The sequence below is a fragment of the Hakea prostrata genome, chromosome 4, assembly GCF_041222555.1.
Source record: "Hakea prostrata isolate BN-2017 chromosome 4, UWA_Hpros_2, whole genome shotgun sequence".
Lineage (NCBI taxonomy): Eukaryota > Viridiplantae > Streptophyta > Magnoliopsida > Proteales > Proteaceae > Hakea > Hakea prostrata.
This window is the reverse complement of record NC_142603.1, coordinates 957,037-981,462: the sequence shown is the minus strand read 5'-3', so window position 1 is coordinate 981,462 and position 24,426 is coordinate 957,037. Positions and strand designations below refer to the sequence as shown.

The window sequence follows — 24,426 nt, the reverse complement described above, 5'->3', positions numbered from 1 at the left end:
TCTTTAAAATTCAAAGACTTTTTTTTAATAGCAGTTGAGGTTGGATCTTCTTTTCGAAGGAGTTCTTTTAATAATTGTCCAATGATTTATAAGATTCAATTATGTATAACATATTATTTAAAGGGCTAGATAAATTCAGTGTGTGTCCTTACTCCTTATATTATACTACACATAAAGTTCCTCCAAAGAAAGAAGCCAAGTATCAACTTACGATAGCTTGATTGATAATTGTCGATGTTAGCATCTCCTCTCTAAAAGGAAGGTACAAATGAAGAAGAAGTTAAATTACAAAAGAAAGAAAGGAATCAAGAAGATTAAAGAGATCAAAATAGTTGTATTCAAAATTTTAACTTCCACATTTCAGGGGACAACTATCTCTTCGGTCAATGAATTCATTGATTATGCTGGATATGATCTTGACTTGTACTAGCCTATATGAGTCTTGATCACCTCCCAAGACAGGGACCATAATGTGCTCCCTTAACGGATTTTGACCACAAAAATAGAAATGAGCCTAATAAATGATTTACCCTATAAGCCCCCAACTTATTTCTATGGTCAAAACCCGTCAAGCAAGCACAATGTTCTCCTGTGATCCAGACTGGCCTATACTCTTAAAAATATGCAACGAGAGCCTCTCATACATCAAAAGGAAAGTAAAGTGATCTCATGTCGGGAGAACTTTTCTCTTGTATATAAAACGAGAGGCTCTCAAGCATCGGAAGGAAAGCAAGGTGATTTCGTGTCCAAAGAACTTTTTCTCTTATAAGCATATTACATTTCATGGAGGAATTCACCTGAATCTAGTATAGTTTGGTTCTCCAAATCCCAATACGCATTTTCCTGTCGTAAAAATAAGTTTCATACATACATAAAATAACATAAAATAAAATAAAATAAAATATTGCTCTTAAGTTTTCCACCACAATTCGCAGACATACAAGACACCAAGACATGGATCATGGCAGAATAGATGACACTACATGGCACTGCACTACTCTTTATTAAATTAATTTTCGAGATTAAACAGGTTGCTAATCGAGAGAAGTCGACACTGTCTCTAATGGTAAGAATATATATATATATGTATATATATCAACCCCACCCCTCTATTATGTCTTCATTTAAATTGCTTTCTTCGTATGGGTAAAATGGTATTAGTAAGAAACTCCCCGGCACAAGATTTATATCTTGAGCTGAACCCTTAGGCTGCGTTTGTTTGCTGGAATAAAGGTGGGGTGGGAAAATTCTTGAAAAAAATGTAGATTTTTCACTTTTCCCTGAAATCCCAAAATGGTAGATTGTTTGGTTGCAAGGGGTGAGAAAGTGAGAGACTTGTCTGGTGATGTGGTAGCCTAACTTTTCCACTCCAACCCATTTTAAAACCCCACATATTTGGTGGGATTTTGTGGAAAAGTTGAGAAAAGTAAAAAGTGAGACCCACCACTATCACTTTTCCACAAAACCCTTTCCTTTCCTTTCCTTTCTCCTTCACCCCACTACAAATGTGACCCATATGTTTTTTTCCCCACCCCACCTTACCCCACCTTTGCAAACAAACGCAGCCTTAAAACTGGTAAGACCCAAGTTTCATGTAATTGGTGAACCTGTAAAGCCAAATGGAGGGGTTAAATCATGAATCCAAACAACTCAACTCATATACCACAGCACCGTGAAAATATATGAACCACAATATTTTAGACCTTTTTGACTGATCATTTATACAACAGTTTCACCTCCCTTCCCTTTTCTCATAGCCCTAAGATAACACAAACTTTGATACTGCCACAATCCTAAACAAAACAAGCAATATGAATTAAAAAAGAAAAAGAAAAAGAAAAATGAAGGAAATGTGTACAAGGGAAGACGAGACATCCTATGTACTGCTCAGATACATGCATTGATTCGAAAATGTGGTGGTGCTCCACAGACCAAACTTGTATTCACCGAGAAGACTGCGATGATTATAAATTCACTGGAGGGCTTCCCTGAGTACAATCGAAAACGACGACAATATTTAGTATCTGAGAGGTTCTCTCTCCAAAAGCCTAGCAGTTGAAGAATATACTCACCTTGAACAAAAGATCATGCACAATGTATTCCCAAGGCAGTGATATAGACATCAAGCAACAGTTCAGGGGCAACATCTCTTCATCAGATCTCCTGGTGGCAGAAGCCGCGGCATAAGCATGCTTCGCTGCCACAGAAGCCGCCGATGCAGCTTTTCGGACAATTGTACCGATGCCAAAACCTTTCTTGGACATCTGAACAGGTGAATGGGGGCCAAAATCCTGCTGGCTTTGATCTACATCAAAGTAAATATTGAATTATTTTCAATACAAGTTAGCTCAAACCTACGCAAAATTGCATATAATTTCTGAGTTCCAGGTTGTAGCAAAATCTCCAAACTAGATAATTTAAAATGAACTTTTCTGAGACTAAATTGAAACAAAACAAAGTCTTTACACGAAAATGATTTTGGAAAAAGAGTCAAGGTTGTACTGGGATACTCACTAGTAAGAAAAAGACTACGTATATAAAAATTTCTAATTGAGTCTTATGTATTTATGACTCTGACTGAATTTCCATATATGATGAACCAAACCATATCTGTGGTATTTAAGCACAGAAATGGTACTCTTTATGCCAATGTATTAGATTACATGCAATTTCTAAGAACTTCTGTTATTAAAACTTTCACAGTTTAAGATTGTACGTCACAGCGGGAAAGAATGGTATGTTACGTCTTCACTCATCCACAAAAGAAACTGATCTTTACAAAGTTAATATTTCACAAGGACAAGAAGAAATTCAACCCACCATAAGGAAAAGGGATAATAGGAAAAATTAGAAGAAAGTTATTTATCAAACACGTAAAATAAAAAAGAAAGGGGTTGGTGGTGGGGAGGGCAATCCTCATTACAAGGCACATCACCATTAACCACCGATGCTAGTTATTTAAGCTTCACAACTTTTCTTGACTTCTCACATCTAGGTATGATAAATGCAGATTCAGAACGACAGTAACAACAACTAGTCAGCCTTATATATCCAAATGTGTTGGTGACAGCCTAACAGGGACCTGGATCCTTTCCCTTCAATCAGCTCTGTTTGAGGTTGCTTGATACGAGACCTAAGCTATGCATGTCTTTCCTCACCATTTCTCCTTATTTTGGCCCTCAAGTTCCTTCAATCTGAATTAGATGACTCCTCCAATACTGGAGGAGAATGTTAAGGCCTCTATTGAACATGACCAAGCCACCTCAGATGATTTTCTCGTAGTTCATCATGTATCAAAACTACAAACCATGTTGGATCTACCTTGTTGTATCCTGTTTTCCAACTCATCCATCTCAACATCCTTGTCTTTGCTAAACTGAGTTTATCTATATGATGCTTCTTAACTGCCCAACATTTTGCACCATATATATTTTACAACGGCAATCTAGGCAAAAGTTATTCCACAGGATCCATGCAAAACCCAGAGTCAAGGACTGGATAAGTGGAAAGTCAATCAAATCCAAGTTGAATGGCCCCCAGCAGGTAAAAGGAGTAGAACATTGCATGTCAACTTAGATGAGCATTAATGCTAACTTGGCTACCACCTTGGGATTAGTTTTAAAGGAATACACAGACTACGCAACACTCCAGACATACCTCTCCACTTCAACGTTCCTATTTTAATTCTTTGTAAAATATAATTCTCGATATTACCTTATAAATGATTGAAAGTAAATACCTATATAATCACTTGCAGAACATCCAAATAATACAAGCAGCCTTTGACCCAACTAAATGGGGTTGGCTACTTGCAGAATCCCTCTCATCAACTTTCACCAGCTCATCATCCATCCTAAGGTAACGTTAGTTACCTCAACATATACTCAGTCTTCATTCTACTTATCTATGCAGATCAAAAAGTTTTTAAAAAAATTCTAGAGAGAAAGAGAGACTGAGAGAAGATCTTCAGGATATGGGGGCTTCCCCCCCCCCCCCCCATATAATGCATCCAAACATTGACAATCTTTGGGAAGATTTACTTGACTTGTCAAATTAAGAGAACAGAACTGAAGAAGCTTTTTTTTGTTTATAGCCATAATTTTTTTAGGAGGGATTCATTATTTATTGTTTTATGCTATCGATAGGATTTAGTCAGTTTTATTTGCACCTGCATACCATGCAAATCAGATGCTCAAGTGACTGTTTTTCTTCCCTTTCTTCTTTTAAAAACAATATAAATCAGTTAATCTAAAAGACAGACCAAAGCAAACTACCTAACATGAACTGAGCTCTTCAGACATTTGACTGTGCTATAAATACAAAGCACACACAGGAACTGGGCAGTATGAGTAGAATTAAGTCGATATCCAGTGACCACAATAATGAGCTATTGACCAAAGTTATTGCAATAATTGATGCCTATAATTTCTTGACAATATGAGAGAAATGCTTCATAACTATATATGTGAAAAATGTCTTCCATTTCCCCCTCCCTGTTCATCATCATCATCAATATAAAGTTATCTTAAGCCTGTACTGGAGAAATTCTAGAATTGCAACAAGGACTTCTTTTAATTTACCTGCAACACCAGAAACAGCTACTTCAACTTCTCCACGTCCTCCAGGACCTTTCATGTAAAGCCTATCTGTTTTAGAAGGAAAATTGCCAATTGACAACAAACTTCCGAATCGAGATCTACCAGCTGCAAATGGGGGAAAACAGGAATAAAATTTTGAAGCAAACCAAAACATGAAAACTGTTACAGCTAAAACAGTTGGAAAACAAAAATATTGAAGTTGCTAACAAAGTTGCCAAATTTTAGATCACTAAAATACTATGCTGCCATTGCGATGCTTTATCTAAATTATATATATCTTTCTTGTTTCTAAAGTCAGAATGAGAAGCTGCTGTATACAAAACCAAAAAGCAGAAAAAAATGAAAAGGCTGTCAGTCACAGCGGGAGGGGAGAATCCTACATTCATTCATGTCAAACATGATATACTACAACAAAATATGGAAAAAACAATAAATAAATAAAGCCATAGACACTAGAATTCAACTACTTTTTGTAATGGCAGGTTAGATACTCAGCATGTCAAAATGATTTAGAACCACCAAACAGGATGTTCCTAAAAAAGTACTCTCCCTCACACAGCTTGCGTTGGAAAACCAGCATGTGAACTATTCCCAATTAAATGCTTTAGTTGGTCAAAGAGGATCAAATCAGCACATGAACTATACCCAACTAGAAGCTTTGGTAGATCTAAAAGGATCCCTTATACCTAATATGGTGAAGGAAACAATAGGATTCAGTTTGGATTATGATCCAGACAAGTAATTGCCCTGATTTATATTAGATAATAATGAGACATATGGACATCAGTGAAATTGCGTCCTCTAGCTCCATACAATTCTCACAATCAATAGGAATTGAGAGTTCCACACTTTAACCTGAAGTTGTGGAGTAAGATTTATTTAGGTAGAGGAATTAATTTTCTTTATATGAAACCAATTTGACAGCTGGACTACTCATAACCACCAAATTCAATGTAGAGCTGTCTGGATTCCATGATACAAAGTTGCTACTCATAATTACCAAATTCAATGTAAAGCTATCTGGTAACGATGAGATACAAAATTCATGAAGGGCCAAAAAAACATTTCACTATTTCTTAAAAATAAGGCCTGAAACTGAAGTACATCTTCAGTCTTCACCACCTAGGAGTAGTGATGACTACCCCTCAGGTCCTCCAATTCCCCAAGTACAGTAACAATATCAGCCACATAATAACAGCTGGGGACATTCTGCAAAGCTTTAGACCCTCCAGAATCCATCAGATTTGTGCATCAACTCAAATCCCATATCACACATTTGGTACAAAAGTATGATGAAGATCCAAGTGTTGAACAGATTCTCAATCCCCAAGGCAAAGAAAACACACTTGGAATTACTAAACCTTTGGATAAAAAATGCATGATCTTAAAATTGAATCATAAATTTGAGCCTCACAAGATTAATGTTCCTTTCTCTCTAATATGCAACTACTGGCACATCTTAATCTATTTTCCACTTTTAATGGTTTAGATTGACAATTATTCTAGATGTGTAAAGCAGAAATATAGCCTAAATATGTTTGGTTTCAACTACAATCAACAATATAACACTTCCAATGAAGTCAAGCTAATGGAGAGAATTTAAAGTTGAAGCTATCATAACTGAAGCAGAGACCTACCTTCATATGCTTCCCTAACCATTTGATAACTGACAAATCCTGAGAAAAGAGTAAGCTGCAGGTAAATACACAACTGTCAAGAGATCCTGTGAGATTCAATTACCAGGTAAACATTTGAACATTCGATCAACCCAGTACCAACATTAACAAACCAACACCCCCCCCCCCACAAAATTAAAAAAAGAAAAGAAAAAAGAAAGAAAAGAAAAGAAAAACAATGACCAAAAACTGCAAGTAAGCTGTGAGGCATACAACTGAAGTCACGATCTTCAAAGAAACTCCAGTTGGATAGCATTAAACACTAAATTTCACTATGCCAAGCACTGGTTTTGAGATCCCAATGACTTAAATGTAAAACCATGCACATTCTAAAACAGCAATTCTCCAAACATCTGAAGCAAGGAAGTACAAATTATGTTGATTCTCATGTATGCTACAAGAAGCCTGGAAACAGCAAATCACACACCAAACTGTAATGGAAATGCAAAGTGTTCTACAAAAAGGCAAGCCATTCACTCTAAGTGTTTATGTCATCCATCTCATCTAAATGCTAAAAAATTGGTCATATGCACTTGACCAGAACTTCGGACCAGTTGTGGCACTTCAACTATGTTCTCAAATCTCAAATAATATATCTGTCCAAAGAAAGATGGGAGGAACCAGGATACAGCTAATCAAACACTGAATTGTCACGCGTGAATGCCAAGTGATGTCACAAAAATGCAATAAACATTTCTTCATTTCACAAACTGAACCCCTCTATGGTGAAAGATACAAAAAATAAAGTAAAATTTGACCATCTGTGCCAGATAAGAACTTTAGATCAACAATCTTTTGAGATTCTCAGACAACAGAGCAACAACTCAAACCTTAGAGTTCTTGATTCTTCCAATGTCATCATCAATCTTCAAGGAGGAAATATCACTAGAGCTGCAATCATTCATGGGCCTTTCAGGAGGAAATGCTGCTCCATCATGTGCATTAAGAAGCACACAGTAACAATGATCGGTCTCTGTCAAAACCTGCAATGAAGAATATAATCTTATAATCTACGATAATCTACAGAATGCTTCTTAAGAGAATATAAACCTGTTATTGGGAAGAGCTTCAGCAGGATATTAAGAGAAGTAAAAGAAAAGCAAACTGGATTACAAATCTCTCAGTTGATCTGGCCAACAGAGAATCCCAGGAAAAAGAGGGGGGGGGGGGGGGGGGGAACCAACTCAAACATGAAGATTTCTCAAACTGAAAATTTACTCATACACAAGAAGTCACATTCCTCCATAGATGTGAACTTTTAATCCTATTTTCCTTTCCCCACATTGAAATTACATAAGTGGAGTTGCATGCCTCACTAACCAAGTCCGCACAGAAATTGTAATATTGCATTTCTTTACCATCTAACCTTTTACAAACAGACGCACTAATTTATTATTTGTTTTCCACACAAAATTAACATTCAAATCATTTATGGCAAGTGTATTAAAAAACTGTGGCACACCAAAGCTTCTGTCATCTTCAGAAAGCAATCTTGTTTTGAAAGAAAATATCCAGCATCCAGATACGAATTAGCCAATAGAAATACACATTCCCAAGGATGCAACCAGCCTAACTAACCAGCACAGCCCTGGGGTAGCTTCGGATATCTCAGCTCAGGGCCAGGTGTAGGTCATATACATATAAGCCATATTAGATATCTGCACTTTATGTCCAAATGGTACCTAACATACATGCCAGGCTGGGCTTAGCTCAAAGCCTCAACCTTAACCCAGCCTGACTTGATGTTCTTTCCTGGATCTCCTAATCCTAGCACAGCTTACAGAAACACCCAGCAGAAAAATCCGTTGGAGGCCTTTGGCCAAAAACTCGTACACTTGTACCTCTATTCACTTTTCTGGGGTAGCATGGATGCTTGGATTTCAAGGAAGAGTTTGGTAGATGTATCTAATGTCTAAAAGGCCAAATGTTCTTTCATTTGTCACTTTCCATGTTTCTTTCTTTATCACATGTACCATCCCTTGTTTCTCCCATCTCTCCTTCACCGTTCTTATGCTTAGGCCTCAGTTTTCCCTACTTGGTCTGATCAGATCTGCAGCCAACCCTATTAAGATGAAACAAGTCTGAGTTACGAAATGCAAAAATCATATACATTTCCCATTTTGACAACCAGGTCAAACTTGACTCCTTCAAACATCCTTCGATAGAAAGCCCATCCACTGTACATGTTCCAGATGGATAAACAGTAGGCCCCCCTTTTGTCTTCAAATGATCCCCTACTTCCTTTGCAGAGACGAATAAAGGGAATAGATACAAATAAATGATCAGCTTGAAAGAATAGAGCTTCAATGGATGAAGTGAGGCACATGTTTCAGCTAAGAAGACTCAGATATCCCAGTCCTAGCAGTCCCAGATACTTGTTTCACATCATATGAGTTACATCACACTCAACAGGTAAATGCACAGCAGGTCCCTACTTGCTCACAGCTAGCAACAACTTGCAGGTTTGAAGCCCTTGTATTGAATCCATCAAAGTGCAGCCAATTGAAGAATCATGTACATTATCCACACCCCAGATCCAGCTTCCAATTAAACTATCAGTTACAATACCTGTGCTACAGACCAACTAAATGTGCTGACTCAGCAAGTTATAAGATAATCAGCTCTGTGCATATTACAATTTCTAGTTCTCCCTACATGGTATCTAGCATGTGTCTAATTGTTAACATGTGAGGACTAAATCAGATTGAGATACCTCAGAAAGGTAGCAAGACAAAATAAGGATGATCAAATTCTAATATATTTAAGGGGAGAGAAAAAACAACGAGATGAACACCCCATGAAAACCATCAATATGTTAAAACAATAGAAATCACATAAGCCATGATAGTATGCATCGTATAACATTCATGCACAGATTTCTCCAGGGTACAAGGCAAAAAATCATCTTACCACTGCATCAAATGTGGAATCAAAATCCTCCACTGCAAAACAAATGTCTGGGTATGCAGGAAGTGTTTCTACTTCCTAAAAATGAGTAAGTGAATATTTGTTAGTTCAAGAAAACTAAAGCATAGCAACCTCAAACCTCCACAACCCCAGACCCTCCCCCCAAGAGAGAGAGAGGAGAAGATTAGAAAGAGATGAACTAGCCTTTGTTGAGTCCAGGTGGAAATGAACCCGACTTGGAGATGCATATACAGTCTTCACAACCTGCAGAGATGTGGCACAAAGCATTTAAGCATCAAATATCAAAAATAAGATTGACATGCATTAATAGGACTGTCCCCTAGTTTTGACCTAATGGTCTAATGATTCTAGGCACAGAACTAAAGATATCAACATCATATCCAGACATAATAAACAGTACGCACACCACCTACAAAAACTACACGTCATTAACTTACTTTAGCTGATTTATTATAGTTTAACTTGTTTCATGTTAACATTTTAGCTGATATATATTAAAGTTCTTTAAATTCTGCAAGATTTGACTGTTCTAGTTTTTAACCTAGTATAATTTGAATAATATGGACGAAGAGGGTGAAACAAGCATTACATTAAGCATGGTATCACTTTGTGACCTGAGCACAGCACTGCAGATATGCTTTCATAACAGAACAATGGATCCTCTGTTGCCACGGACAACAATACCAGCTTGAGAATCATTAGAATGCCCCTTGTATTCCAATTGACTTCCATAATTGTTAGTTGGCATGGTCGAATAAAGAAATTTTAATCCATAATATAGTATATTGCTTCATATGCCAATTTATCCTATAGAGAAGTTTATTAACAATTTCCTTCCCAAACTTGTCGTGTATTTTAATACAACAAGTAACATAGGATTCCCACTTCACACACTAGGTAAGACAAATTAATGCAACCTCAATTGAATGAGGGCCAGCCTTCCTAGATCTTTAAGAGAACCAACTCATATGGGATCAAGAAACATCTTAGAGACATGGGGCAAATATTTTAGAGATGGGGAATCAGGGGATGTTAGAATAGGTTGAAACTTGGAAGGAATGTAGGTAATGATATAAGGACATCATCCTGAAGTTAGGTTGGGTTTGGATGGTTAAAACAGAAGATATGCTTTTGGGGGTTGCTGGGAGTATGAAAATAAAAAAATAAAAAAAATTGTTTATATCTTGAATTTGGATGGTTAAAATGGGGTAAGACTAGGATCTAAGGTCACTAAAGTTGGGACGATCATGTACCTAAAAGTGTGGGACAGATCTGATGGCTAGACTGGTGTAGATTGACCTTGAATTTTGGGTCTCTTAAGAAGTCCAAAAATTCAAGAAAAATAAAATAAAGTGATATAAGAAAGGGAATGGAACATAGCTGCCAAATACTTGGGGAGCCATAGATCGATTGGAATGGCTTCTTGAAGGCTATCCATTCAGCCATAGGAAGGACTTGACTTTAAAAAAAAAACCCCAAGCACCTCAACTGTTCTTCAATCTTAGACCTTCCAAATTGAACAGCACAGTTGTATCAGCAACACAGAAATGAATACTCAAAGTGAGAAGCTTTTATTAATCATATCAAGGTTCGTACCTTTCCATTGAGTGGAAGGACTTATTTATACATAATAAGCTGGAGTTCTTCACCAATTTGAACTCCTAATTGAACTCTTAACTCAAAATAGAAACTAACTGGAACTAGAAACTAATTGACTTAGACTAGGACACTTAAAACTGAAATGGGAAAAAGGAAAGACTATTCTGCCCTTATAACTTAAATTGGCAATCCATCCCCCCCCCCCCCCCCCAAAAAAAAAAAAAGCTTAAATTGGGCAGGATTTACATAATTAAACCAATTTTAATTAACTAAATAGCCTATTTCGTACTTGGCCAAGCTAAGTTCATAGAATAGGCCTGTGACTACATAAGCATATTAAACAAAGGCCCAAGACTGACATCCGACAACCCTAGGTTTATTCCAAAGGAAAATATGCCAATTGGGTGCTAAACCTAGACCCCAAAAGCAGTGAGACTCTCCCTTTACAGCCAAAGTCTTTTTTTTTAGAAGTCAATATCAAAGACACTCCAAAAACTTTGCCCTAAAGCACAAACACCCAACAAAAAAGGAAAATGGCACACATCCCCTTTCTCTTAGAATCATTAAAATCTAAACACAAAAAGAGCATTATATCCCTTCTGTAAATGTAACCTAGAGGGGGGTGGGTGAATAGATAGGTTACTGCTAGTGGCTTGATATAATTAGACACACCTTAAACAAGACATTAGAGCATTGTGTTTGTTATCATCAAAACAAATTAGGGGCTGATGTAGCAATCTTCGAGACCTTCTTTATTAGTCACTATTTTTAGCTCTTCCAGGGGCGGGGCTTGGCGCAATGGTCAGTGGACCACAGTTGTAGCTTTAGGTCAAGGCATTGAAACAGCCTCTCAGTAAATATTAAACTGAAACTCTCCTTTCCTACAAAGTTTCATATCAAATATTTGTGTGACCCTTTAAGGCATGGGGTCGGGACATTCCATTGCCACCTCAACAGACAAGCTCCTTAAATTATGGAAGCTAGTTTCTTCATTCTTTGAACCAACTTAACCAAACAAACTCACATTCTGATATTTTTTGGAAAAGATCTAATTATCCCACCTTTTTCTACTCCTCCCTACTTATCCATCAAACAAGAACACTCTTAGGGTAAACCACCAAAACATTTTATGGCCAATGGTTTTTAGTTGGGGTTTGGTCAAAAACTCATTCTATATTCAATCAAAAGCTCTGTTATGAAAGTACCAAGAGGGTAAATCACTATATATGATTGGTTTAATCACACCAAGTATGTTAAGAGTAATCTCATTTAAGAATGGCAAAGAGGATGCACAATCAAGAAGGGACCAAAGGTAAACTGAAGCAATCTAACTAGACCCTATTAACCATCCCAAGGTAATTGGTTTACAAGGAATGGTAGGGCATTATACTCATGTTTCCTAAGTGTAAACCACAGAACCCACTCCAACTGGACTCCTCAATAACTGCAAAAGCTAATGTATTGAGGAAGTGATAAATCAAGAGATCAAATTATGAAATATCTGTCTTTTGTATGTCCAAACACCTGATATGAAATTCAAGCTTGATATTTTGATTCCAATTGCAAACAAGACTGATCTAAGAGCATCTCAAGTAAAAAGTTTTCATTCATAGGAAAGAAAGAACTTTAGAAGAGGAGAGACATCCAGTAGAAGAAAGCTCCTTTCATTTAACCATAAAAGACAGTGTTAACTGCCCTGCAAATGTAGATACCTTATATATAGGAGATAACGGTGTCTCAGATCTGCTTTGAAAGTTCTGAAGAGACTGAATACTGCAAAAAAAAAGACAAAGGTTTCAGTAAATGAATGGTGTTATTTACTATTCAGAAAGAATAAGAGGAAAGATGTCAGGTTTTGATTCTGTAATAACTAAGCTTCTTTTTTTTTGTGGCAAATATACAAATGAAGTAGTTTATTCTGCAATAGCTAAGCTATGCTAACACAAGCAAGAGAGAAATCTCAAAAGATACAAAAGCTTTATTGGGAACAGAGGTACTCTAGGATGATGACCTGAAAGAAAACACATTAACAAGCACAAATACATTTTCCAACAAGTAAAATTATTGGCATTCCTCATAAAATGCTCATATTGCAGTAGGGGAGAAGCCAAAATCAACCACATGGTTAATATCTGCCTGGTGATTCGTAACTCCCATTACCACAACTTGGAAGTAATCAGTCTACTGCATATACTCACAAGAATGACAGGGCAAGGTCTTCCCCATGTCTTCTCAATGGAGTGAAGCAAATAGGAATAGGTAATTTTAATACTTAGAGAACTGATCCCCTTGTCCAGTGCAAATTGAAGGCCACATATAATAGTTTACGGAGTAGAATCCCTGACGAAGAATTGACAGAATCACATGCTCAGGCAAAGCAATGCCAACATGATCCTGCATAATTTCTGGAAAGCAGAATTGAGAAATCCAGCCCCACAGATGTAGGCAGAAGGCCCTCTCTAAATTCCATCATCGATACATATGCTATAGACCTTTTTTTGGGTCTATCTTAGTCATCTGACACCAGTTGGCAGCAACAAGGAAATCTATTAAGCATGTTAACGACATAAAGCTAATGGCCAGATGAAAACAATATGCAGTGCCACTTTGAATCCATCTTTACCAATCCAAGCCCAACTTGGGGCCAGTAACAAGACTCAGTTTGTGATCAATGAAAGCAGGACAGCAATTTAAAGCCTGCTTGACACACCAATAGGTGTAATACAGGCTGAGTGGAAATATTAGCCGGGTCTGAACCACTGACCTTCCATGTTGAGTGATCAAACAATCAACTTATCACCTAGATAACTTGATCAGTTCAATTCTATGACTATTTAGAAGATTAAAATACGTGTGATACTATTCCAGAATTGTGATGACGAAATGGCTATTTAATGGCCATTCCTTTTTCAACTCTCAAATGCGTCTTCCATCACCTAATCCCTCCCCCCCAACATTCATTCTTTATGTAGGTTGAGTTCTATTAGGAGTTCAACTATGTTAGGAATTTAGCATTGCTTTGCTTGTACTCAATAGAGGTCACTGCCTTCTGGAGGCGTCCAAACCAGCATCTATTGAACCCACATGGACCAGACCAGACCAGCCAAGGGTCTCTTTTGTGAATTTGCTTATCCATGGGTTCCTTTTGTGAATTTGCATAAATCCAGGGGTACAAATGTTATCATCCTCCTTCTAGGAAAACCATTGTATCACCTCTCCAAGGGGAAAGTTCTAGAGGAGAGGTGTTCTTCCCAACTCTAGACCTTCCTACCACATACATAGACTCCTAGACACCACCACAAGACAACTTAGGAGTTTAGGAAGAGTTTCCTAACCAGGGGGAGACTTCGCCAATATATATGAAGACTCCAATTCTCCCGCTTTGTTTTCTAAACCATGTGAAGAACTTGGCAAGGGGAGACCACTCTTGTGAGGCACACTATTGAGGTATTTCAAAAAAAATTAACAAGAATAAGGAGGTGCAGACTTATCAAAGGAAGAACTACAATCGGCCAAAGTAGATGGAGAAAGGTGACATGTTACCACTTCAGTCCCTTGCTCTAGAATCAGATTCTACTGTTTACCCTGAGGTATCTTCTTCGGATCTTCCTATCGCTTTTAGAAAATGAGTTAGATCTTGTACTCAACATCCCATAGTTAAATATGTTTCTTATGAATCTTTGCCTGACTCTTACCGTGCTTTTATATCATCTCTATCATCTGTTTCTATTCCTAAAAGTTGGCAGGAAGCCTATGTTAATAAGAGATGGAAGGTAGCTATAGTAGAGGAAATGCAGATAATGAAGAAAAATGATATTTGAGAGCTGGTTACACTTTGTTTAGAAAAGGAAAAAAAAAACCATGGGTTGTAAATGGGTTTTTGTGGTTAAATAAAATGTGGATGGATCGGTTAATAAGGTTAGGTTGAAAGTCTAGACTAGTTGCAAAGGGGTTTACTTAGACCTTAATAGGATTGATTATTAAAAGACTTTTACTCCTATTGCAAAATTGAACACTGTTAGAGTTTTGTTGTTTGTAGCTGTGAACAAAAACTGGAACTTGCACCAACTAGACGTACAGAATACTTTCTTGCATGGGGAGTTGGAGGAAGTCTATATGGAGATTCCACATAGTTTCTCTAATGACAATACTACAAGGAAAGTTTGTCAGTTGAAGAGGTCAATTTATGGGTTGAAACAGTCTCCTAGATGCTAGTTTGGATGCCTCTAGAAGGCAGTGGCAAAGCAATGTTGATCATACATTATTTGTTAAGAAATCAAGTATCAATATCACACTTCTCATTGTTTATGTGGACGATATTGTCATCACAGGGAATAATGGTGAGGAAATACAAAGGTTGAAGGGCTTTCTTGGCAAAGAGTTTGAGATTAAAGATCTAAGGAAGTTACAGTATTTCCTAGGAATTGAGGTTGCTCGATCAAATAAAGGTATATACCTATCCCAGGTAAAGTATATTCTAGATTTGTTAACAGAAGTAGGATGCTGAGATGTAAAGCAGTTGATACCCCTATTGAGGTTGGAGCTAAACTTAAGGAGAAGAAGGGAGGGAGAACCAATAGACAAAGGAAGATATCAAAGTCTAGTAGGGGAAGCTTATTTACTTATCCCACACCAGGCTAGACATAGCTTATGCTGTGGGAGTAGTGAGCCAGTTCATGCATCATCCATATTCTAACTCATATGAAGGTTGTTACCAAAATACTACAATATTTGAAGGGAACTCTTGAAAAATGAATACTTTTGTCATCCACTGACAATCTAAGTGTAGAAGCATACACTGATGCAGATTGTGCTGGGTCTTTTGACAGGAAGTCAATGTCAGGTTAATGTACCTTTGTTGGAGGTAATCTAGTTACTTGAAGGAGTAAGAAACAAAATATGGTACCTTTATCCAGCATAGAAGTTGAATATAGAGCTATGGTTCGTAGAGTCTACGAGCTACTATGGTTGAAAGGTCTACTCAAAGATACTAAAGTTTAAGTTCCGAATCCTATGATGTTGTATTGTGACAACAAAGCTGCCATTAGTATTGCCAATAATCATGTGCAACATGATCGAACTAAGCACATTGAAATTATAGGATTTTTGTCAAAGAAAAGCTAAAGCAAGGGCTCATCTACATGCCTTTTGTGCAATCTGGAGACCAAGTGGCTGATGTTTCCACAAAGGGTTTGAAGGAAAGAGATTTCCTTTCTATTGTAGGCAAGTTGGGCATGACTAATATCTATACCTCAACTTGAGGGGGAGTGTTTGTTGAGTTCTATTAGGAGTTCAACTGTGTTAGGAGTTTTAGTTCATGTATTTTTTCTATTTCTTATTGCCCAAGTGAGGGTATTTATGTAATAGTGCTCTTCCACTTTATTATAAATAAAGGGCTTAGGATCACACTAATCTGTTCAAGCCATTCTACCACAATCGATTTTCTCAACACTTTATATACATTTTGTAACTTGGTTTGAAGGTATTATTGCATTATTTCTACTTCTTACTTTTGGTTGTGCCATGTAAGCCCTATTGGGAATTTGTGGCCCTCTAGGTGTAAGTCAGTCCCACACTAGGGTGGAAGAGTCCCCAAGAGAGCCAAAAGTTAAGTGGTACTTCTGATGTAGCCTCAATTGAATAAGGTCCAACTAATCAAGATCTTGCAAAAACCAACCTAAATAATCCAAGAAATTGGCTTCTTGCAATTTCGGTTATAGGGTCTCTTTAAGGGGGGGGGGGATAGGGAAAACTCTAAATGGGGTTCCTCGGATGTATGATTGCTTTTTTTTTTTTGGATGAATAAAGAAATATATTAAAGACAACAACGCCAGGAATACAAAGAGAGGGAGGGGAGAGGGGACAAAGCCTTTCAAGAGGAAGGCCCAAAGGAGGAGGCAAGACTCCAGTAACTAACAATTAGCCTATTCCTGGGGGAGTCGGTCACCGGGGGATGGGGAATATAGAGAAGTCTAGGTGAGACCTCAAAACAGATGGCCTTCCAGATATGATTGCTTTGAGAATCCAATGGCATGATTATGTGGTGGTTTATGCAATCTACGAATAATTTGGGGTCAACTCAAACTGCTAGGAAATTTTGTTAATGGGCATAGATTAGGGGCAAATTTTCAGGAGATGTGGAACTAGGAGCTATATGATTTTTATTTTTATTTTTTGAAAAAATAAAAACTTAAAGATGACTGCTTTCTCTTCAAATGGTTCAAAACTTTATTATAATGTCAAACAATAATAGGTGATTAGACATTTCAGAATCCGACTTTCAGGCCATCATGTATGGATAAAATTTCCTAATTATGAAACAAAAATAACTTCTTAAACATGTAGGATCTACAGGTGTTAGAATGAGCTGAAACTTGGACAGAATGTAGCTAATAACATAGGGAAACGATTTTCTACATTATCCAAGATGCTTGAATATAATGTATGATCTCCAACATGTAGGATCTACAGCAATTCAACTAGAACTTTCCACCTGTATTTTGACTAATTAAATAAAATATGCATGCCTCAAAGCTGCAATGAGAAAGAGGAATATGAATATTTTATAATAATTTATATCCATCTGCCTCTCAAGAACTTGATAGATCACATGGTGGGGTGGGGGGGGGGGGGGGGGTGAGGGTGACACAGAAAACCAGTCAGGAATGATAGAAGGTGACAGACACCAATATTCTACAAGAATGATGGCCCCCAACTGGAGCAAGTAAACACACAAAAATAAGTATCCCTTTTATGGGGGGACTAGGACACCAATGGATATTAACACTGGAGTTAAATAAAGAGTGTCTAAAATGAATAACAAGACAAAGCAAGAGTAGAATTTACGTCATAATGATACAGGTGAGCAAATGTTACCTACAAATTGCAACCGTAACTGTGTATGAAGTGTGAGCAATTAAATTTAAGTAAAATGACCGTCTCCAATCTACTTCCCCAGCAGTTTCACCTATAACTCTTTGCAGCTGGTTGACAAGTAAGGACAAAATCATATTAATCTACAAATCATCTTTTAAAAATCAGATCAAGGAAGCATTCACTTGCCATACTAAGGTTAAAAAATGTTCACAGCATTACATGGCATAGTCAACTACAGCTACTGTATATATACATAATTTTTTCTTCAGTATGTCGCAGTGTGAAAAGCAATGTAAATATTACTGTGTGTGTGTGTGTATATATATATATATATATATATATATATATATATTATCCATTGAATGAAGTGAGCCAACCAATCTAAATGTCTTTAGTTCATAGCAAAATGAAGGGGCTCAAGAAGGCATCCAATTGCTTCTCTCACTCCCCTTCCACGACCTAAAGTTGCAACTCATTTTCTGGAAGAGAAAAAAGGGAACAAAATGTCATCCACAATGTTGCATGTGATCTTCATGACATCCTGCATACTATTTTGAGTCCACTCTTAAGAATTCAAATATTGATAGAAAATTTCTACCAGATTCCCTGAAAGCAAGCTTTCCACAATACATGAAGTGTCAAAAAGTAAGCAACTAATGTAGTTTGTTGACAGGATATACAGAGTTCAAGAAACAAAGCATGATGCTTTCAGTAATTTCTTTTCCTACATACAGATGTCAATGAATTGCTAGGTTCCTGCCAAGTCCCTTTTCTTTGTGCGTGTATGTGTGTGTGTGTTTTATTTTTTTATTAGTATTATTATTTTTTTTTTTTTTTTGGGGGGGGGGGAGAGAGTGCTTGTCTAGATAATGAAAGGACTGACAATTATTTGTAGCAAATATAAGAAACTTGAACTAATCTTTATAATTTACCTTAGGTGCCCATCTCCGTACGAAGTAAGGAGGGGATCCTTCCATATTATCATTAAAACCATATCCATGCAAACTCTGAAACAACATATTTCATATGAAAAGTTAAGCACCACACTTTCTTGGGAGGAAAATATGAACATACTGCTAGACACTTAAGAGATCAAATGCAAACCATTTTCCTAACAAAAAATATCATATCATCATCTTGGCGTCCCCTTGATTCTCTACCACGAATGAAGTACATATCAAAGATGTCATGCCAAAAGTGTGGATCCATTTCAACATCCGAATCATCTTGCTCATCAACTGTTGTCTTTCCTAACAATTTTGAGTGCTTCTTCACCATGCTTAGCAATTCATATCTGCCAAGAGAAAGACCTAGACTTGCCTCATGTGACATCAAACAGACATTTAAACCCCTAAAGAGAAAATAAATAAATAAATACCTAATGTTTTACTGAAGGACCAACCATACTTTACAAGGCCTCAAAAGCAGAGAATATATAAACAAAAATAGAAAAAGATATGAACTGCACCAAAAATGACCTTCAGTCTCTTGTAATGTTGGATAACATGTTAGAACAATCTCTACATACGAATAGTTAACGCTCCTATTCCAAGCAGAATTCTGAAAGGGCAAGGGTGCACTACATTGACTTAAAATAAAAATATAAATCTGAAACATATTCCTAATGATTTTCTATCATGACTTAGTTAACTTTCAACATAAAAAGGACAACTAACAGCAAAATTTGGTTGCTCATACTTGCTTTTAGTTTAAGCCCTTAAGTGGCCTAAAACCACACCAAATGCCCCATCCCCAACACCACGAAAAAATTAAAAAAAATATGAAAAGAACACCTTGGACCAACAGCCTAACACATATGTAACTCAGTCCAAGGCTTGTTGGTTGGGATAATTATAAGTGCTCTCAATCCAATGGGAAATTATTATTTTTTTGGGTAAATTATCATCATTGGTAATAAAATTACAAATGTATTAGTTACCAAGCAAAGTGTTTCTATATGGTAACTTTGAGTGGGATGAAATATCATTCCTGTAGCTTCAAACTAGCATTTTCAACCACCACTAAGAACAAGAATGGGATTTCAGCAGGCGACTTCTTCAGTGGCATGAGTCATGATTGTCAGATTCGCTTGTATTTGATGGCAGTTGATTATCTATACCTCCATCCTTGTCGTCTAGGCTTTTGCCTCAAGCGGCTCAAGTTTCTTAAGTGATATCCGGTTTTCAAGGTTAGCAGATTAGCCATTTCCCTAGCTGTCCAGTGGGAACTGGGAAGTACTTGTAAAAGCTACTGTCACAATTTTTAAGCTAATTGCGTATTGCCAATCTAGTAAAGTATAATTTTTATTAGAGCCGATCACACTTTCGGGAGTTCCATATCATGATCTAGAATTTCACAAATTTGGCGCTGCACGCCACAAGGTTTTGCCCTTTTGGAAAAGAAAAATTGCTTCTTTTCCCCTTTAACAAAAACCAATTCTCCACAGGAAGGTGGGTTCTAAATTCGCTAGCTAGAAATAGAAGAAACCATGCAAGAATGGATCAAATAAGGAATATCATCATAACTGCATCCCAAAATACTGAATGGGATGATATGATAAAGAACAATAAACAGGAGAGTTACCGATGCCATTTATGTTGCGGCACCAACAAGGCCAAGGGGGTGGATAAATACTAGATTTTCGTACCTGTTAGGTGTTTCTCCCTCCGCTCCTTCTCCTTCTCCTTCTCCTTCAACTGCGATCATTTTTTCCTTATTTCTTTCTTCTTGCCTCATCAAAATTTAATTTCTAATATGCTGTCGCTCTAGGAAGGAACTTCAAAGATCACATGGGGCTGGGGCTTCCCTTCTTTTTTTCTTCTTTTTCATGAATTGAAGAAAGCAGTCATAGTTTCCTGAATCCGCAATCTTGCGATCTGAGCCCTCGTAGAGAACCAAAGACGAGAGTCACGATGATAGTCGTAGCTGCCAAAGCATTTAAGTGAGTCCAGAGCCTCCCTCACTATTACAGACTGGACTTAAGCGTCGTCTTCTTCTTCCTTTCTTCTTCTTCCCGGGGTGAAATTAAATCAAGACTCCACCAAGAAAGCGGTAACTTTAACTTATATTACCGCCTGGTGGTAATACGAAGGGTTGCAATTTTTTATTATTATTATTTATTTTGGTAAACGAAGACTTGCACGTGCAATAAAGCATTCGAATCTGATTTTGAGAGCAGAGAAGGATAAACAAAACCTTCGGGACTGCAACTAATTTTGGGGGCGGTTTGTATTTCGAAATTTTATCCGGTCCATTAATGGACTATTCATTTCCATTTGATGAAAAACATATATTCATCCGTTCAAAAGTTCATATTAAATTTAAAATAAAAAAAATTTATTGTTAAATTGAATGAACAAACCTAAAAAAAAATACACTATTTGTTAAATTGTGATTTCACTTGAGCTTTGATTGGGTGCAATTTAGATTTGAGTTTCAGAACCATTATTAACATGTTATTAAACTGTTATAGGGCTATAGCCGTCGTCTCATATAACAAATATGAATCTTGCCTCTTGTGTCAAGCTCATAGATATACAAATGCCTTTAGCTTTTTTAATATCCTTTAATAGTAGAACAAACTCGTTTAACAGTGGGAAAAAAATATTAATACTTCCACAGTTCCACGTCACAATCTAAAGATAAATAATAAGAGTCGACTATGTCCTTCATCACTAGTAAAGCGTAAATTAACAGTAAAGTTCACTTCAATAATTATAAAAACTTTAGGTAGTTACAACTGTTTTGATCCATTCGATTTGGGCTGCCGAACCATTAAACGATTTTGATCAAATCAGCCTAAAATCAAGCGGGTTCTTAACGACCAACCGGTACTTTATTCGGTTCAGTTTGAACCTTAATTGGCTGGTTCAATTTGATCCCGAAATTGACATCCTTAGCTGCGACCACAGCATTGAGCCGGTGACAACTGATCATGTTTTCATATTATACAGCATATATTAAATGAAAATGTGGTTATATTATATAACGATCAGTGAGAATAGTATATGACAAATTCTTATCAAGATAAACATTATATAATATGGTTTCATGCTGAGCTGGGCTGGATTGGGCTAAGGGCCAAGGCTCCGGTCGGCCGTTCCCTAACTCAGGATCAACAATTTATAGTCTTGACCCACCTTTAGGACCAGGCTGCTTAAGAGCCCCAATGGGCCCATCCCCGTCCAGTTTAAGGATGGGCTGAATCAGGTTCGAATTGAATGGGTCAAACTTTTACATTCCTAAGTGGTAGTAACAGTATGCTGCAGTCGGCCCATATTCGTATAGAGATCTTCAAATCTTCAAAATCTAGAAAAAAATAATTTGACATTCGCGATTACTCAATCAAGACAATATCTAGTATTCTTTGTAATGTTTCAGGAATTCGTACGGCGGAAAGTGGAAAAAGATAGAGAAATTTATGCCGAGGGAATAAATTATCATCCTCTATTATGCTTATTTAAAAGAAATAAATACAAGAATTCATTATTGGTCAAGAATGAAAAACAATTTATTGAATTTGATCGAAAATAAATTATGGAATGAAAAATATGTTCACTGTCGAAATAAAAAATTGTTACAAATAATAATGAACAAGTGAAAAAAAATATGTATTGATTATTTTACCTCATTTTGATTATAAAATTTTAAATAAACTTGGCATGAATGAACTGTTGAATTTCTCACCATATTCATAATAGACAAAAAGTTTATTATGAATTTTGAAGATTTTTTATTATTTTAAATAAATAAAAAATTGATATGTCAAACAACTCAAAATAATGAAAAATTCTTATAATTGATTGAAAAGATAGCCTTGATGAATAAATAAAACTGTTACCCATTATAGTACTGGGAGAAACAATAAGCCATAGGTACCAAATCAACTAATAATTTTTCCTCAATTACGATTGAACTAGTGTTGATTAAGAATAAATTCCCATCTCTACCGAGCTCAGATCTATAGTCTCAGTTTTCAACTCTCAACTGGCGGAAATCAAATTTCCCATCACTAAAGTAGTCATCAGGCCGGAAAGATGAACATTAGCATACATGCAGTAGTCCTCGATAAGACAATATACAAATTATTTTACACTTGTGTTGTTAGAAGACACCAGAGCTAAGCGTCGTGCGCATTTCACTCGCCGTGGTAGTGAAGTAAGTAACATTTGTAAGATTTAAGTGATAGCTTTATTGTATTTAATTTCTTTTTATCAACAGAAGAAAAACGAAATTAAAGAACATTTTTAATCATCTTCTCCATGAAACAACGCATACAGTACAGAGCTATAGACATGAAAGAGCAAGTCGTAGACTTCATGAAACAACTCTGTCTATGATTGATTGAAAGCTCACTTGGAAACTTGGAAGAACCGTTACATACATATGTTATGTATATATATATATATAAGACAAGAAAGCTTATTTATTTATTGGATTTGGAAGAAAAAAGAAATGAACAGCCAGAAGAGGCATATGATGTGAAGGGTACTTATATATTTTTTCTAGAAATCGCTATTCATGAAGTCCTCCCTGGAGAAGCCACCCTTCTTGATGATTTTCCCTTACCAGTTACGGGTCTTCTCTGGGTGGTCGCATCTTGGAATACGTTGCCGTCGTGAGAGATCAAAGGCAAGTCATTGGCGTCATCGGTGTCGCCTTCTTCGGTTGCGATGTTGATACAAGAGCAGCGCTCCAGTGATGCAAAGAACGCAGAGGCGAGACCGTTTACGAGCCACACCGCCGCACCGTCGAACTTCCTGCACGCCGGTGTTCGGGCTCCGACTCCCTTTGGTTGGTGGAAAATATTATAAGTGCAGCTCGTATCATGACTACAAGTGCTGCTGGATGCTTTTGTAGTCGTTGTTCCTCTCGTCGTCGCCGCGGCCATGCCTGTAGACCTTCGCATTTGAAAGCACCAGAAAAGAACTGAAGAAGATGGAGATTCAGAAAGGGAGTCGCGTTGGTTGAGTCGACTTAAAGCAGCCTAGCTTGTTCTGTTCTTCTCTCCTTTTAAAAAACTAAAAACCCAACCCAACTCACCTGCCCCTTTTCAGTTTTAAAACTTTATGTAGCAACCAAAATATTTTGGTCACGTGACCATTTAACTTATAAATGCAGTCACTTACGATGCTTACCTAATGCGGTAGGAGTAGGACAATGTAGCAGTAGTAGTACTGAAAGAGAACAAAGACAAAGCATAACTATGTATTTTACCTTGTTTGTAATTGAATTAATCAGTTTCTTTCTGGAAGAAAAAAGAAAATCCATAATAATAATTAAATCAATCTAAATCTCGCTAAGAAAATGCTTGGGAGTAGCACTGCTCCAAACAATTTATAGCATAGATTCAAAGTTGGTTATACAGTCCAGATTAAGTGAGTGAATGTTGAATAACCTAGATGTAGATTGTTTGGTGTAATGTTACTCCCAAGCCAAATCAATAGTTATTTTCCCTAATTGATTTTCATTGGCATACACATACACTGCATTACATGGTGCATTGAATAATGCACCTAATACTATTTGAGAAGGTAATGACCAAAATTTCAAGTGTATATTGTATTATTGTATGTACCAAATTTCAGGGGTAATCTTTGATCCAAGAGATCCATTATTTAATGGATAATTTTCTGCATTGTATTCTTGTCTTTATTCTTAGAAATTCTAATGTAATGGCAGATCTCTTAGCCAGAAAGACATTTTTGGTTTCGAATGCTAAAGAATGGTCGATTTCCACTGAATGGTTT

General features: G+C 36.8%; 1 protein-coding gene across 1 annotated transcript; it reads right to left on the bottom strand.

Annotated features, from left to right (window-relative positions):
* Positions 1 to 1,584: 1,584 nt before the first annotated feature.
* Positions 1,585 to 20,712, bottom strand: CW7. Its single transcript, XM_089151168.1, has 12 exons — positions 20,325 to 20,712; positions 18,782 to 19,028; positions 18,610 to 18,684; positions 17,678 to 17,784; positions 12,514 to 12,574; positions 9,386 to 9,445; positions 9,185 to 9,259; positions 7,105 to 7,257; positions 6,236 to 6,290; positions 4,581 to 4,703; positions 2,073 to 2,305; positions 1,585 to 1,988 (listed from the first exon to the last, which is right to left on the bottom strand). Exons 1-12 carry the CDS (start codon positions 20,411 to 20,413, stop codon positions 1,965 to 1,967), a joined length of 1,302 nt encoding a protein of 433 aa, XP_089007294.1. The 5' UTR covers positions 20,414 to 20,712; the 3' UTR covers positions 1,585 to 1,964.
* Positions 20,713 to 24,426: the final 3,714 nt, after the last annotated feature.